This window comes from Juglans microcarpa x Juglans regia, chromosome 7D (genome assembly GCF_004785595.1).
Source record: "Juglans microcarpa x Juglans regia isolate MS1-56 chromosome 7D, Jm3101_v1.0, whole genome shotgun sequence".
Taxonomy (NCBI): Eukaryota; Viridiplantae; Streptophyta; class Magnoliopsida; order Fagales; family Juglandaceae; genus Juglans; species Juglans microcarpa x Juglans regia.
Window position 1 is genome coordinate 22,546,793 of NC_054606.1, and position 15,349 is coordinate 22,562,141.

Sequence of the window (15,349 nt, forward strand, 5' to 3'; positions counted from 1 at the left end):
GCCGCAAATGTCCACATACTCTCACAGAAATAAATAGGATGCAGCGAAGTCGTACCTACGAGGCCAGAAACCATTAAGATAAAACAAGAATATTAGGCTGTAAATTCGTACCATCACTTTCATGTTGGCTTGCAGCCGAATGCATGGTTTTTCAATGACAGGCGGCCAGGAGGGAATGGATCAGGTTTACATGAATGTTATTCATCGATCGCCATGATCAAAGCCCAATTTCAAACTGAATTTCTTGCACATTAATGCTGTTATTAAAAACTATTTGCATTTGTACTTTCTAAATCATCAATATTTATCTCAAACGCTTAATTGAAACGATCAAGTTAAAATTAAATTAGAATCATGAAGTCTGAATTCAGGACGGCCTACTTCTAACGCAAGGTTAATTAATCACTATTAATTAATTATATATCAATCTTTTATAATAAGTGGCTATCTAACTGTAAATAGTAACTTTTGTTATTTTTCCGTTAAGTCTTGTTTTACCAAAAATTCATTAAGATCCTTGACTATTTGACGTGTAGCTCCCTTGTAGAATTTAATAAAGGATTATGTTTTACCAAAAGGTCCTTAATAGTCCCGTGGCGCACATAAATTGACGTCTCTTAATTTTTTATGTCATTTTTGTTCTGACAGTATACTCATTTTCCTTTCTTTTTGTTTCAATTTTTTTAAAATAAAAAATTAATAATATTTTATTATTATATAGAGAGTAAATAGATAATCCAATATTGATGCAGACCAATTCTCATATTTTGCTGAAATTTAGATTTTTTTTAATCTTGATTTTTTATCTTTCTTTAACCTTATATTTTCTTTTCCCAGGCAAATAAGTTATTGACTTTTTTATTTTTTTTTATTTAAATCATTATGTCAGGTGCAACCGGGGCCGTTTCCTACTATGTATGTGTATATATATATATATATATATATATATATATATATATATATATATTCATGATCTGTTTATATTCTACTATGCACTTAATGATCATGCATGCATGATCTAAAAAATGTGTTTATTCAGACTAGAACCAGTCATGATAAATTACATATTAATTGTTTCGGACAACTACTCATGATTCACATGGTATTCAGATGCTAATAATTAATTAGAAGTTCTCATATAATTAAAGAGATGAATTTAAACAGCGGGATGTAGTAGTAGTAGTACTACTAATACTGATCATCGTGATACTACTGGGTTATCAAACTGGCATGGACTAGTGATGATACTGCGCGCATGGATCAGAAAGATAAGATTGATCATTAAATGTATTTTAGGGGTCATGATGATCAATTAACTCGGGAATAATTTATAAGCTATATAATCGACTGGCCTGACTAGTACTGGAGAAATATATATATATATATATATATATATATTATGTATGTATGTATGTATGTATTTCCCATAAAAAAGATTCATGATTATTGAACAACATGAACGAACTTTGATTTTTAATTAGAAGCCGCAGACAATATTAATCTGACTCTTTGTTCTGAATCTGGTTCTACTGCTCTAGTACTCTCTAGACATGAATATATATTGATTAAATGGCCGTCTCTAGGATTCGGAAGGTATTTTCACTCCGAATTTTACTAAGAGTTGCACAAAGTATACAGAAAGAAAACTGCATATATATATATATATATATATATGTTTGGTGACTGATCAAGAGAGGAAAATCTTGTACTGTATGGTCCATTGAAGAGACCAGAGTTCAACAATTAGCGCGAATGACATCATTAATTTGTACAATTTACAACAAAAAACTGATCTAAAACAAATGATCTATCATGCATGCTGCATGATCATGTATTACATATGTATATATTGATTGATTCTTCCACCACTAAAAGAGGACAAAAAAACCTAGCTAGCTACCATATCATAGAAAGAAATTAATTACCCCTTGATTACTTTCTCTTTCTGTTTCAACTCCAACCCTATAAATCTGCAGGGTGAGAACCTAACCTTGTACTCTGATATGGTTTCAAGCTTAGGTGACCAAAGTTGTTCCTTAGACACAACAAGCTCTTCGTAGTGCTTCTGCAACTCAGGCGTGCTACAAAGGGGACTACTGCAAGATCCATTAATTTCCCTATTATTTCCTGATGTTGTTATAAGCCTTGTTATGAACTCCGGCACGACCTTGATTAAACCCCTTCCATCCGCACCCTTTATGTACTGGAACGGCTGGGCGCAGTCCCCGAAATTGATGGGTGAATTTTTAGGGCTTGAACCGAAGGCTGCAAGAGAAGAGGCCGAGATGACATCGCATGCAAAGCGATCGATGGGAAGAACAAAGTAGGTTTGGCCACGCAAGAGTCCGTCTTCTATGCCCAAGGCAGGGACCGGGTGGCCGATAAAGAATGAGTCTGAATGGCAAACCATTTTGTCGGGGAACTCGAACATGATCTCTCCGGCAGTATGTTTTGATCCGGTGAGGATTCTCGTGGTTCCTCCCCAGAATATTAGCTTCACGGAGGAGCTAGGGTTTCCTTGGAAACATGGAGACACTGCATTTCCCATCAATTACGTGAGAGAGAGAGAGAGAGAAGGATATATAGATCGAGAAGGTATTGGATTGCTGCGTAGGGAAGATGGAAGAAAGATGGGGGGTTTTATATAGAGAAAAGAACGAACCTGCAGGGAGAGGATTGACTTGGAAAAAGTCGAGGCTTGTTGTTTAGTCGGTTTGGAGAGGGTCGGTGGTCAGGTCAGACATGTCGGCTCCAGTAGGTTTAATTCCTTTTAACGTCGACACGGGATCAGTACTCGCTATATCTAAGAACATGATGAGCTAGCTCATGATCATGATATATATATATATATATATATATATATATATATATTATCTATTACTACGAGTCAACTCATGCGTATAATTGGTTGGATTCATGCACTCCCTTTTTTTCCTTTTTTTGACTGAGCTAGTGGCGTGTGGCGTGAATCTGAATGAATAATATTGGCTTTCATTTATCTGCAGTGAGCTAGCTATCTGCCTGCTAGATTCCTCTTATTCACTCGTCTACTATAAGTTGGCAGGCAGGGCTGCAGACCAACGTTTAAGCGACAGGTTGATCATCACCATGTAGTCTTGTCATGCCATTTTAGGGCATATTTTGAGGTTTACGTACGTACGTAACCAGAATTATGAGTTTTTTTTTTTTTTTTTTTTTTTTTTTTTCATATAATGCAACAATAATATTGAGCAGCTTTAATCTAATGATCAAAATTATGTTTTATTTCATCATCATCATGCATGCAATATTATGTTTCTAAGTACTGCAAGCTGATGCAATATTAATATTAAATAATGCTACATACAGTCGTAGAGTGCGCAAACGCCGTGCAGTCGTTTTGAAAAATAGTAGGGTCTACTATTAAAAAATTTATTTCTTTTCATATGGGTCCCGTATTTATTCAATTTTTTCAAAGCGATTGCACGACGCTTGCACACTCACAACTACAAATATCATTTCTCATTAATATTAGCTGCATGCTCACTAATTTTTATTTTTGTTTATATATATATATATATATAATGAAAGAGTATTGTTATTTTAAGACCTCTTCATCAGCTGCATGCATATAATTTAGGTAACATAATTTAATTTGCAAGATAAATCTTAAAATTTAAATCTTACAAATCAAATGTAATCACTATTTAAATGATCATGTGGATGGTATATATGTTCTACACATGACTAACTTGGTAATAGAATAAAAATCATGATCTAGTGATTACTGATTAGTAAGTCGGTATTAATTTCGTTTCTCAACTGAAGTACGTACTATGTAACTGCCTATATGTATGTGTGTGTGTGTATATATATATGTATATATCCACGTACGCCTTTAATGATGGACATATATGTGTGATCTAGCTACAAGTAAGTGATCGATGATCAGTGTGACAAAGTTGACGGTCCTGAACATTGATGATCATCATCTGTACATGATTGACTCAAATTCATGTGGACCTTTGAACACAAAATAAACCAAAAAGTGCATTGTACGTACTCAACTACTCCCATTTAATAACTTACATACACCTCTTGCATATATATTCATTGCTTCGGCCCAGTACCTGGCTAATTGTCACGGCCAGCATGCATGCATGAATTGTTTCCATCATGCATGTGACCAAACAGGCTAGCTAGCTAGCTTGACTTCAATCTGCATCATGGCCATGTATATATCTAGCTAGGGATCGAGATCATATGTATGAGTAGACTTCTATTATTATGACCATATATACTATTTTCAGATGAGATTAATACTTCCATATAGACATGATATGTTAGCTCTCTCTCTCTCTCTCTCTCTGTGATCTCTTTCCCCAATTAATATGGCAGGCTTGGCAGCTGAGCTCAATTATGTAGTGATGGATCCTTTTTTCAATTCGAAGACCTATCTTGACAAGATGAATATATATATATATATATATATATATATTATATATTGTAGTACGTAGTTTGATGAAGTAGTTTTTTAGCTTTTGTCATTTGTTGTTACATGAGTATTGAATTTGATCTCCTTCTGTAAAATAGTGTCCTGCAATATTTATATCACTGATCTGGCCGTGCTCTGTTTAATTTATCATGACGTGCGCCTACGCGGGCTAGTACGTACGTACCAATCTTCATATATATATATATATATATATATATATATATATATATATTATATAGGACCTTAATTCGATCCTCAAGTACATGACTCCAACAACAAACTGTATATTCGCCATGATTGATCGTTGTTTTCTTTGCATCAAGCAAGACAGTACATGATGAGTACAGTACGTACTATGATCATGATCATTTTTATTTTAATAATTTGTTCATTAATTTGGATGTAAATTTCCAAGGTTTCTTTCTTGTGACTTTGAATATTGCTTAATGCGCGCGCACACACATACTTATATATATATATATATATATATATATATATATGCTTGTTGTGGGTATAAAAAGTAAACCTAATTGTGGATTAATTAAGTGAAAAAAAAAGGTACCTAGAAAATAATGATACTGCGTACGCGTCTCCATTTATTTTTTTGAACTTGTGGCTGATATATAATATTATATATGAAAGCAGATAGCTAGCTAGCTAGCTATAGACTAATTCCTGCCTGATTTTCTTAATGTTATATAAAAATTAACAGCCGGATTATTGACCATTTTATAGTATTCCATCATCTAATTAATTGATTTCGAGAGGTGAAATTGAACGTAGAATATTGTAGACAATGCAGGAGACCATTCCAAAGTTTATGAAACTTAATTGATCATCATCATGATCGAGACGAAACTCATCATGACGTTCTTATCGTTTGCTTTTTTTTTTTCTTTTTTAATATTTCCATTAATTGCAAGATATTCTAATTGTTCTTGGTTTTCATTTTCCATGAGATCAGCGAGAAATGCGCTCGGCTTTAATTAAAAATACTATTAATTCTTCAAAATTCATAATTTAATTAGATCTTATATATATGATCATGTCAACCTTGTTAAATTAAATTGAAGCAAGTTCGGGCTACTATAGCTTATCATTAATCATGCCATTAATTCTCAACGAAACTTAAAAAAAAAAAAAAATTGTTGTCACCATCATTGTCATCCTCCACCAAGATGATGATCATGTAGAACGATTATCCTTAATTTCCAAATTAAAAGAGTAAAAAAAGGTTAAGATCGAAAGAATATCATGAGAAAATCTCAATCAAACAACCACAACAATACGAAAACAGAATCGAAAAGAAGAAATGTATTAATGTTCATGTGCGAACCGTAACAGATATAGGACAATTTAATTTTGCAAGATTCGTATTTGTAAATGATCACTTGCTCAAGTGTCGACTCACATGTCCTATGTGCATCATGAAAACGATTGAACAATTTGAATTAGTCTTGTACAGCACACATGAATGTATTAATTTGCATCCAATATATGTAGATATATATATATATATATATATATAATTTCCATGGTCATGACGATGACTACTTAATTTGCCGTTCACATTAATATTTCGAAAACATGCTAATATAATAACCCAAGGTAACATAGGATCCTATATATAAGCTCTACTTTTGTGAAATCTTTTTGTGAATTTAGTTAGCATTTCTCTTCAAATATAATCGAATAAGTTCAATCTAATATTGTATATTATTAATAGAGAAGGCTTTCTTGTATAAGAAAAATGATAGGTACGTCTTAATTAGCTCAAGCGATATGTTTAATTGCGTGTTATCTTCAATAAAAAATGTTTATATATATATCAACCATATTTTAAATGAAGAGTTGTTATGTGAATGAGAGAAAAAGAAGGTTTGAAAAGATCTTGGAGAGTTCAACAAATTAAGCTTACCTTTTTTTTTTTTTAGTCTTTGTTCGGTACTTCATTTTCTCGGCCAGGATCGAGTTCTAATTTGTTTGTGACTGCAATTAGCATGAGGTAGCAGATGATGATCAGCATCATGTGATCGATAGGTACAGCTATCAATTACAACTCATGCATGCATCACGGACGTCGTTCTTTTGACCAGTCAAAGGCTGACTAAAATTAATATATGAATGGATATATACGAATTCAAACAAAAAACATTGACTAAAGGTACGTAAGTACTACGTAGTAAAAATAAGATGAAAATAAAAATCTCAAATACTTCCCTATTAATAATTAATTATTAGGTGTATGAGCATTAGTTTTATTTTTTATTTTAATTTTAATGCCTTGAATCCACTAGTTAATTAACCCTCTTCATGAAGTCAATAATCCAATAATACTAGCATTAATGCAGTTTGACTGTTTGTGGTAATAATACCCGCAAGTTTATTGACTGTGGCCATCTCCATCCAAGCTTACAGTTTTAATTAGCTCTTAATTATTATTATTTTTCTTTTCTTTTCTTTTTTTATAAAAAACAATCATCTTTATTTGAGATAATAATTACAGATATTTATCAAACCATATAACCTAAGAAAGAAAGTCTAAAATATAACTATATTTCCAAGTATCGCGAGCGCACAAGCTGCTGCGCTACCATATTCCCCTCCCTGATTACATGAGAAATAGAGCAAGTGCCAAAACAACCCTTAAATCTCTGAACTTCTTTAAACAGCGCACTAACAACAAACAGTTACTTTCAATAAGATTCAACAATTAATAAGCTCTTAATTATTATTATTTATTTATTTATAACGTTAAAATCAATGAGATGGGAAATATTAATGACACGATTTTTTAATCTCCACCTACATATTATTTATTTATGTCATTATCATCTTTTTCAGACAATATATAGTTATCCTGCAGTGATTACATATTTGCATATATCCTAGCTAGCTACTAGCTAGCTAGCAATGGTTACACGTCGGTCTGTCTTTCTGTCTTTCTGTCTTCTTCCTTGAGGTTGGAGACCAAAAAACCATCTGATATTCTAGCTAGGTAGCTATCTGAGAGAAAATTCATAGAGACGTATGCAGACCAATTCTTCAAGCATTAATGATCTAAATCACATCATGTACTGCTCCTCCTCTAATTTGAATCGTGCAATTCAAATAGATATGCTAATCAGAAAAGCATGCAGTTTGATTCAGTCACAGAAAGCAATTTGCAGTGATAACAACTACGTACGTACGCATGCAGCTCGATCGCATTCTCTATGATCATGAGCTGCGTCTTGTTTTACTGCAACATATATTAATATTGAAATTGGTTAAGCAATTTCAACCTTGCGGCGTACGTATATATATATATACTAGTCCCTTGGGAGAGCCGTAGAAATCCAACGACGTTCTGGGTTGGAGAGCCTTCCGCGCGCGCACACATATACATTACAAGAAAAATAGACTTTTGTGACTAATTTATTACAATTAAAAGATTATTCGCAATCAATTTTAGTTGTAAATAGTCATTTCGTTAGAATTAACTGGTCACAAAAACCTGTTTTTCTTGTAGTGATAGTTATTAGTTGTTATTTCATGCACAATTGCTTGGATTATTCATGAACGGTGTGGTTTGCTTTATTATTCAACTTAATTGCTTGATGAGAAATTGAACCATCTAATTTGAGCTGCATGCAAAATTGTATAAGCTGAAACGTTAAGTGAAGGTCAAGTTATGATTATACGATTTATTTTTCTTCTTATATATACGCTAGCGTCGAACAAGGTCTAAAATTAGACATGATTTGTGTATTATGTCAAAGTTGATATATAGTTGTAATTTAAATCATGTAGAGATCATGATCAATGTGAGATTGTTGAAAAGCTGCAAGGTGTTGCACGTTACTTATCGACTTATATATACTTTGTCAACTTAATTGGAGTAAAATGTATTGTAAAGTACTAAGTCAACTTTGCCATATATGAATTATTCTCTTATTTTAAAGTACACTAATTCAAATTCAATCCGTACGTGGTTTGGGTTCATACATCATATAGAAGGATTTTTTTTTTCTTTTTTTCTGTTAAAAAAATAATCTTACAAATGGAGAGATGAATATAAATCCCTAACAAAATATGTTTATAAGACAATATATATATATATATATTTATTTATATAAGAATCATCCAAAATAAATTTAGACATATATAAGAAGAAAAATGATGATGAGACAAGAACGTCAGTCTATAAAATCTGGCTGCCTAGTGAAGCCCTTTCCAACCAAAGCCCAATTAATGATGTAATCCCATTGGTCAACATCGTTGCACAATTGCTGCAACCCATATTACGAGATAAACAAAAACAATGAAGATTTGGAAAAGGTGTACAATAACAATTCATAGAGATAAATAAAAGACAAACGGTGGATTCCACCACTTGAGTTTATCTCAGACCAAGTTGCTTGCACCCTGCAGTTTGTTTGGGCAACGAATTCCACAGGCTTCCAACGGCGTGAACAGTCCTGCCAAAGCTTTGATTCCTTGTTAATGGACCACAGTCCCAGGCTGTTCCAACACATCTCTTGTCCGTTGTCGCTACCGGGCCGAAGTAAACCTACCTCACCTGTGATATGTTACACACATTCATATATCTTTGCGAGTTGGTTCCAAATCCGAGTGGAGGAGGAGGGTTGCAGCAGATATTTAAACCATCACGGGAAAACCTTTTTTGGTATAAGGGGGTTAAATTGCTGCAAGATGACGCAAAGTTTTCATGCAAGCAGTCAAATGTTGTTCGGTTTAGGGTTGAGAGATGGATTGAGTAGAGAACCTCAAGGTCCTGACTATAGACCTGTGTGGTTAATCTTTAGATCATAAAGAAATGGCTGGCTAGCCTCCTTTGCTTTTGCTCAGCCCCCCATCCCATAACAATTCTGATAACATGCTTTCCAATATCTTTGAACAGTTCAGAAACCTTAAGGCATAGGTGCTAATATATAAATCACACCCATGCAAAAGTCAAAGTCAAGTCTAAAACGTGCTGAATGGTGGATGCAGAATGTGGCATGAAAGACCTTGTTGTGACCCAGTGCAAATCGGAGCCATTAAACTCTCTAGACCAGGATTCCTTGATTCAAAGTCCCCTATAGGACAAACTTAAATGTATAAACTTCGTTAATTCAAAACCCCGTGTCCAAATTAATCAAAAGGCTTATTCAGGATAGAAGTAGCGTCACCTTAATCACAAGCAATTAAACTATGCCCATTTCCAGGAACTCCAATCTCTGATTTCTTATACTCTTTGAGCACTTCTTGTATTGTTACACAAACAGAAGAGTAAGATAATCACAAGACTTCAGTTACATAGCTCAGCATTCTATATTTGCATGTAAGAATGAAGAATGCAAAACGATAATAAATCCCACCTTCAGTCTTCAGTATAAATCTGCCATGCAGCCAAATGAACACAGTTTGCCACTACTAAAACAGCTAAATAGTTAGAATTTATCATCTGGAACATATCCCTTTTGTAACATTTCATCATGGAACTGAAATGCCGCCTTCAGGTTGTCCTGGCTCACATGTCCATTTATCAATGAGGTGTAGGTGGATCTATCAGGATTTATGCCTTTCTCAATCATCTTCTGCAATATCAGTTCGGCCCCTTTCATTCTACCTTCTCTACAAAACCCATTTAAAATTACATTATATGTAATAATGTCTGGCAATAGTCCTTGTCTCTCCATCTTGTTTATCAAAAAAAAAGCTTTGTCCATATTCTCTTCTTTTACGTAACCATTGATAAGAGTGTTATAAGTAATGCTATCAGGAACAACTCCTTTTGACATCATCTTGCTCAAGAAGTCATCTGCCTTCAATGCATTACCTGACCGGCAATAGCCCTTTACAACAGTGTTGCATGTAACTATAGAGGGTTTGATGCCTTTTTCAACCATCTCATCCCACAACCTGAAAGCCTCAGATACATGCCCCATACTACAAAATCCATTAATGAGAATGCCATAGGAAATGTGATTGGGAGAAATCCCTCTAGAGATCATATCATCCCATAACTCCTCAGCTTTCTCCATTTCACCTACTTTGCAAAACCCATCAATTAATGTATTGTATGTCACTATGTCAGGCTTGAGATTCCTCTGCGTCATTGTCTCAAACAAGCCAAGTGCTTTATTCATATTCCCAACCTTGCAATACCCATGAATGAGAGTGGTGAAAGTGTAGAAATCAGGAAAGACACCCCTTTCTACCATCTCGTTGAAGAGCTCATTTGCATCAGCCAGCATCTTCTCCCTGCACAATCCATTCAAAATGGTGTTGTATGTAACTACATCCATAACACAACCTCGCTCAAGCATTTCATCCCGCATCTTCAATGCCTCTGACATTGTGCCGTTTCTGCAATACCCATCTATAAGAATCGTATAGATGACATTATCTGGAACCAAGCTAGCTTTCTTCATATTTCCGAAATGCAATAATGCCTTATCAAGATGCCCATTCCTCATAAAAACCCCAATAAGTGAACTAAAGCTAAATAAATCAGGAACGACACCGCAGTGCAGCATTTCATTAAAAATCTCTTCAGCTTCCAAAATATTATCCTTTCTGCAACTCTCCGCAAGTAGTGTGTTATACGTAGCAGTATCAGGACACAACCCGTTACGCAACATCTCCTCCAATACTTCCTTTGCTCTTCCATACTTTCTGTTCTTACATAAACCATTTATGATGGCATTATAAGTGAAAATGCCTGGTTTCAACCCCTTATCCGACATTGAGTTCATTACCTCAAAAGCATCATCTATTAGCCCTTCAAGACAATATGCATTGATTAGTGTATTATACGTCACAATATCTGGAAAAACCCCCTTCTCTTTCATGTCTGACAAGAACAAGTTGACACTATCAATTTTCCCATCTTTACATAACGCATTAACCATAATATTTAGTGTATAAACATTCAAACCAATTCCACTCCTAACAATTTCCCCATATACCGCCCATGCCAAATCAACCCACCCTACCTTCACAAGCCCACCAAGAAGACTATTGCAGGCATTGATAGAAACATGAAACCCTTTACTTCTCAACAAACGAAATGCCTCAGACCCTTCCCTTAACTTCCTAGCTTGTACATAGGTCCTAATCAACAAATCAAAAACCGATGAATTGGACCCCAATCGGTCACACACCGAAGCCAATGATTCAACAACCTCAACCCGCAATACTCCACTCTTCCGTACCATTCTAAGAACCAAAGACTGCGCATCTGAAAGCCTCCGGCTACTTACCAAAACGTGAGCCATTGCACTCAAAGATTGCGACGAATGCTTAAAATTTGGACAATTCAACAAAATTGAGTCAATGAATCTCTGACCCAGAAGCAAATTTCCACGACACCGGTAAAGAACTTCAACCACAAGTAAAGGGTTTAACAGAAATAGATAATTGCGCAATGAATTGGAATTACCTTGCTTTAAACAGAACAGCATCTTCTCAACCGAGAAAGAATCTGATAGAGGAGGAATTGAATCTGATTGGTCCTGGGTTTGAAGGGCTCTGAGGCCATGCTTAGGATCAGGGTTTGGAGGAGAAGAGTGGGAGTGAAGTCCGTGAGAATGAGCTTGGTCATGGAATGGTGGTTTTGTGAAGAAGAATGTGACTCTGAGAGTGGATCTTGGGGAAAGTAGCCGTTGAGTGGCCATTTGAAAGTGGAAGAGTTGCCTGGGTTGCTTTTGCTCATCTCACTACTGCAAAGTTGCAAACAAAGAGAGGAAAAGTTTTAGTTGATATAGACTGCCAAAATTTCACACAGAACAGAACAATTTTCAGCTTATGGGAAACAGTAGTACTAGTACTAGTTATGACAAGCAACTAGAATTAAACAGAGAGAAGAGCAAAAGAGGACGACTTAAAGCAAAACAGGGTTGCAGGAAGGAGTTGATCAAATATGAAAAGAGATGAAAATAGATGAATGAGTATCATATATAAAATCATGCAACACTAGTAAACATGGAATTATATATATTTATCTATATATATATATATATATAAACAAGAATCAGAACCCTACATAAAATTTCAAATACTTTATAAATATGCATAGTTTATTAGTTGAATTAACAATGAACAAGCAAAACAGAACCGTATGACAATATTTAACTTTCTATTCTCTACTAAACATTGAGTCTATGACTGCTTTTGTGAATAGAATCAGAGCACATACATGAGTCATAAAAAAAATGGAGAAATAAATGTAGACTAGACTTAAAAGAAAGTAATTTAACAAATCTCACAAACTTGAGTTTCTGTTAAAAAAAAGTATGATCAGATTGCAAACCAATTCAATACCCACACACACACACACTTTTCTATATATCTTCTATCTTCTATATATAAAAGCTTCTATCTGAGTGAACAGTAAATTTTTGTCTCACATATTATTTCCCATTTTAGCCCTGATTTTATGACCAAAACCCATTTTGTTTTCTTCTACATCTTTTTCTACAGATTACTCAAACAAGCTACAGCACAAAATGGATCGTCAAGTGAAAATACCAAAACTGTAAATAATCTCCGTTTTTTTTCTGTGTCATTGCAGGATGTGAGTAAGAAAATCCTTCCATACAATTCCACAAACCCAAACACAAACCAAAAATCCAAATTCACAAAACAATTCCTCATATGATTACCGAAAAATAGGCTGGGTGCGAGTAAAGATTTCCAAACAGAAACAAAAAATCGAAATTCACAAAACACAAAAAAAAAAATCCTCAGATGCTTCAGGAGGGTGGCGAATCGACTAGGGTTCCTGGGACTCTCGGACTTTGACAAAAATCAACACAATCACAAACGAAATGAAAAATACCTCTCGGATTTCTACACAAAACAACAGATTTAGAAAGCAAATTATACCTGTGAAAAAGAAACCGACAGAGAGAGAGAGAGAGAGAGAGAGAGAGAGAGAGAGAGAGACAAATGAAAAGAGATGGGAGTGTGCTTTTGCTCCTCACCTTGCGTTGGAGCCGTAGTCAATCACCCAAGGGATGGGATTTTCCGTGCGTGCGAGAAAGAGGCCGTAGGGAATCGGAAGAAAAAAACTACAAAGAAACCCTTGGAATAGAGCATGCTAGCGGACGCACTGTTAACAGAGAAACCCTAGGAACCCCATGGGCCACAGATGTACGAAACACACCTCTCCTCCGTCCAAGGTCTTCACCGAATGAAAGAACTCATGCTAGCAGCTGCTTTAGTCTCTTATCTCTTTCTCTCTCTGTGCAGTCATGAGAAAAATGAAGTGGACTTTTCGATTTCTTCTTCTTGGAACGAAGTCGCTGATCCGAGTTAGAGTTGAGCTTGGCAGGCCATTACCAAAATCGCACGCTGTTGAGTGGTGCTACAGGTACCGAAGATTTGTCCCGAAAGTTATCCCGAATGGTGTATTTTATTTTATTTTTTTTCATTTCATTTTTTTCATGTATTTTTTTAATCATTATAAATATTTTTAAAAAAAATAAAAAATTCATAATATTATTAAAAATTATTTTTTTAATCATTAAGTAAAAATAAAAAAATATTTCGGGAGAAATCTTCGGGATCCAAGCATTTCTCAAGAAAGAATCAAAGAAGAAGAAGAAAAAAAAATATATAGGAATATAAGGCATGGGCTTAAACGCTGTCGTTTGTGGGGGGCCTGGGCATTTTTTCTTTTCTGTTTAGGTGTTTCTAGATAAGATGTGATACAGTAAATTTTCGTCTCACATTTTATTTCCCCTAATTTTCTTCTACATCTTTTCTACAGATTACTCAAAGGAAATAACCTAAAAAGTTTAAAAAAAAAACAGAAATTAAGAAAAATAGAATTTTTATATTTAATCATTTTAAAACTTTACTTCTTCTATTTTAAGTATATTTTTCTAATTTCCCTAATTTACAATTTTGTAATGTTGTTATTTTTTCTGTTATATTCTTAAATTGTTGGGGTTTTAAAAAATAGATTTTTAAAAACTCTTTTAATTATTATTATTATTTTTAATTACATTGTTGGTGTAACATTGGACACTTTGGAGCCACGTGTTGGCTTCTAGTTAACTGACTTATAATTTTAATACCATTTTGCAAGTGTGTTTTTAGAATTTTTAATGAAAAACAGAATGATTTAATAAAATATTTTTAAAAGTATAAGAGAACATGCACAATAATTAAAACCCCTAACAAAGTTTGAGTAAGTAAATACTGACTCACATGCCCAATAAGTACTATTAGGACAGTAATGTTATATACCACATTATTTTTAGGATAAGATGTGATATATTTATTATTATTAAATTTTTAAAAATTATTCAATTAAAAATCATCTAATAATGATATATGTATCATATCTCCTACAATGAGACGAAAATAGAATGATAATGTGATGTATAGAATTTTCTTTTAAAAAATTAGCATATATCAATTCATTGAAAAACATGTACTTATCACATACTCAAGAGACACCAATCAATTTTTTAAATTAAAAAGAAACATATTAGAGAAAAATTATAGAATAATATTGGATACAAATTTTAAATAGACAAGTCTCACGTAAGCTTTTTATAAAAAAAAGAAAATAGTTGCTTTTATACTTTTTAAAGTAGTGTCTTACCTTTTTATAAACACTTCCACGATATTTGTCTATTTAAAACTTATATAAATTATTTCTTTATTTTTATATCCTCAAACTTAATTTAGAGAAAAATAAAAAAAATAATTCAACGTAATCACTCTATAGTTCTATTGATATATTATGTTCTCCCACGCTTTTAATTGGTCGACATACTTACAAACCAACAACTCAAATCTTTATATCATTCTTAACATTTACTTACCTTCATGTATTTATAAATGGAAATTACTAAATGTATCTAAGAAAAATTT

The 15,349-nt window shown here is 33.8% G+C and overlaps 2 protein-coding genes across 6 annotated transcripts; both read right to left on the reverse strand.

The window, feature by feature from the left end:
• Window positions 1-1,921: 1,921 nt before the first annotated feature.
• On the reverse strand, window positions 1,922-2,548 carry LOC121238210. Its single transcript, XM_041135043.1, has one exon. The coding sequence runs from the start codon at window positions 2,546-2,548 to the stop codon at window positions 1,922-1,924; it is 627 nt and encodes a 208-aa protein (XP_040990977.1).
• A 6,073-nt stretch (window positions 2,549-8,621) lies between these two features.
• LOC121239223 (pentatricopeptide repeat-containing protein At5g01110) lies at window positions 8,622-13,823 on the reverse strand. Of its 5 annotated transcripts, none has more exons than XR_005935263.1 (3): window positions 13,447-13,823; window positions 9,838-12,183; window positions 8,622-9,035 (listed from the first exon to the last, which is right to left on the reverse strand). XR_005935263.1 is itself a non-coding variant. In XM_041136400.1 (2 exons), exon 2 carries the CDS (start codon window positions 12,136-12,138, stop codon window positions 9,910-9,912), a length of 2,229 nt encoding a protein of 742 aa, XP_040992334.1. In that variant the 5' UTR covers window positions 12,139-12,180; window positions 13,447-13,823; the 3' UTR covers window positions 8,622-9,909. The 5 variants fall into 5 exon arrangements, 3 of the variants coding, with proteins under 3 accessions (XP_040992334.1, XP_040992333.1, XP_040992335.1); XR_005935262.1 differs by having other exon boundaries at window positions 8,622-9,729; XM_041136400.1 differs by having other exon boundaries at window positions 8,622-12,180.
• Between the last annotated feature and the right edge of the window lie 1,526 nt (window positions 13,824-15,349).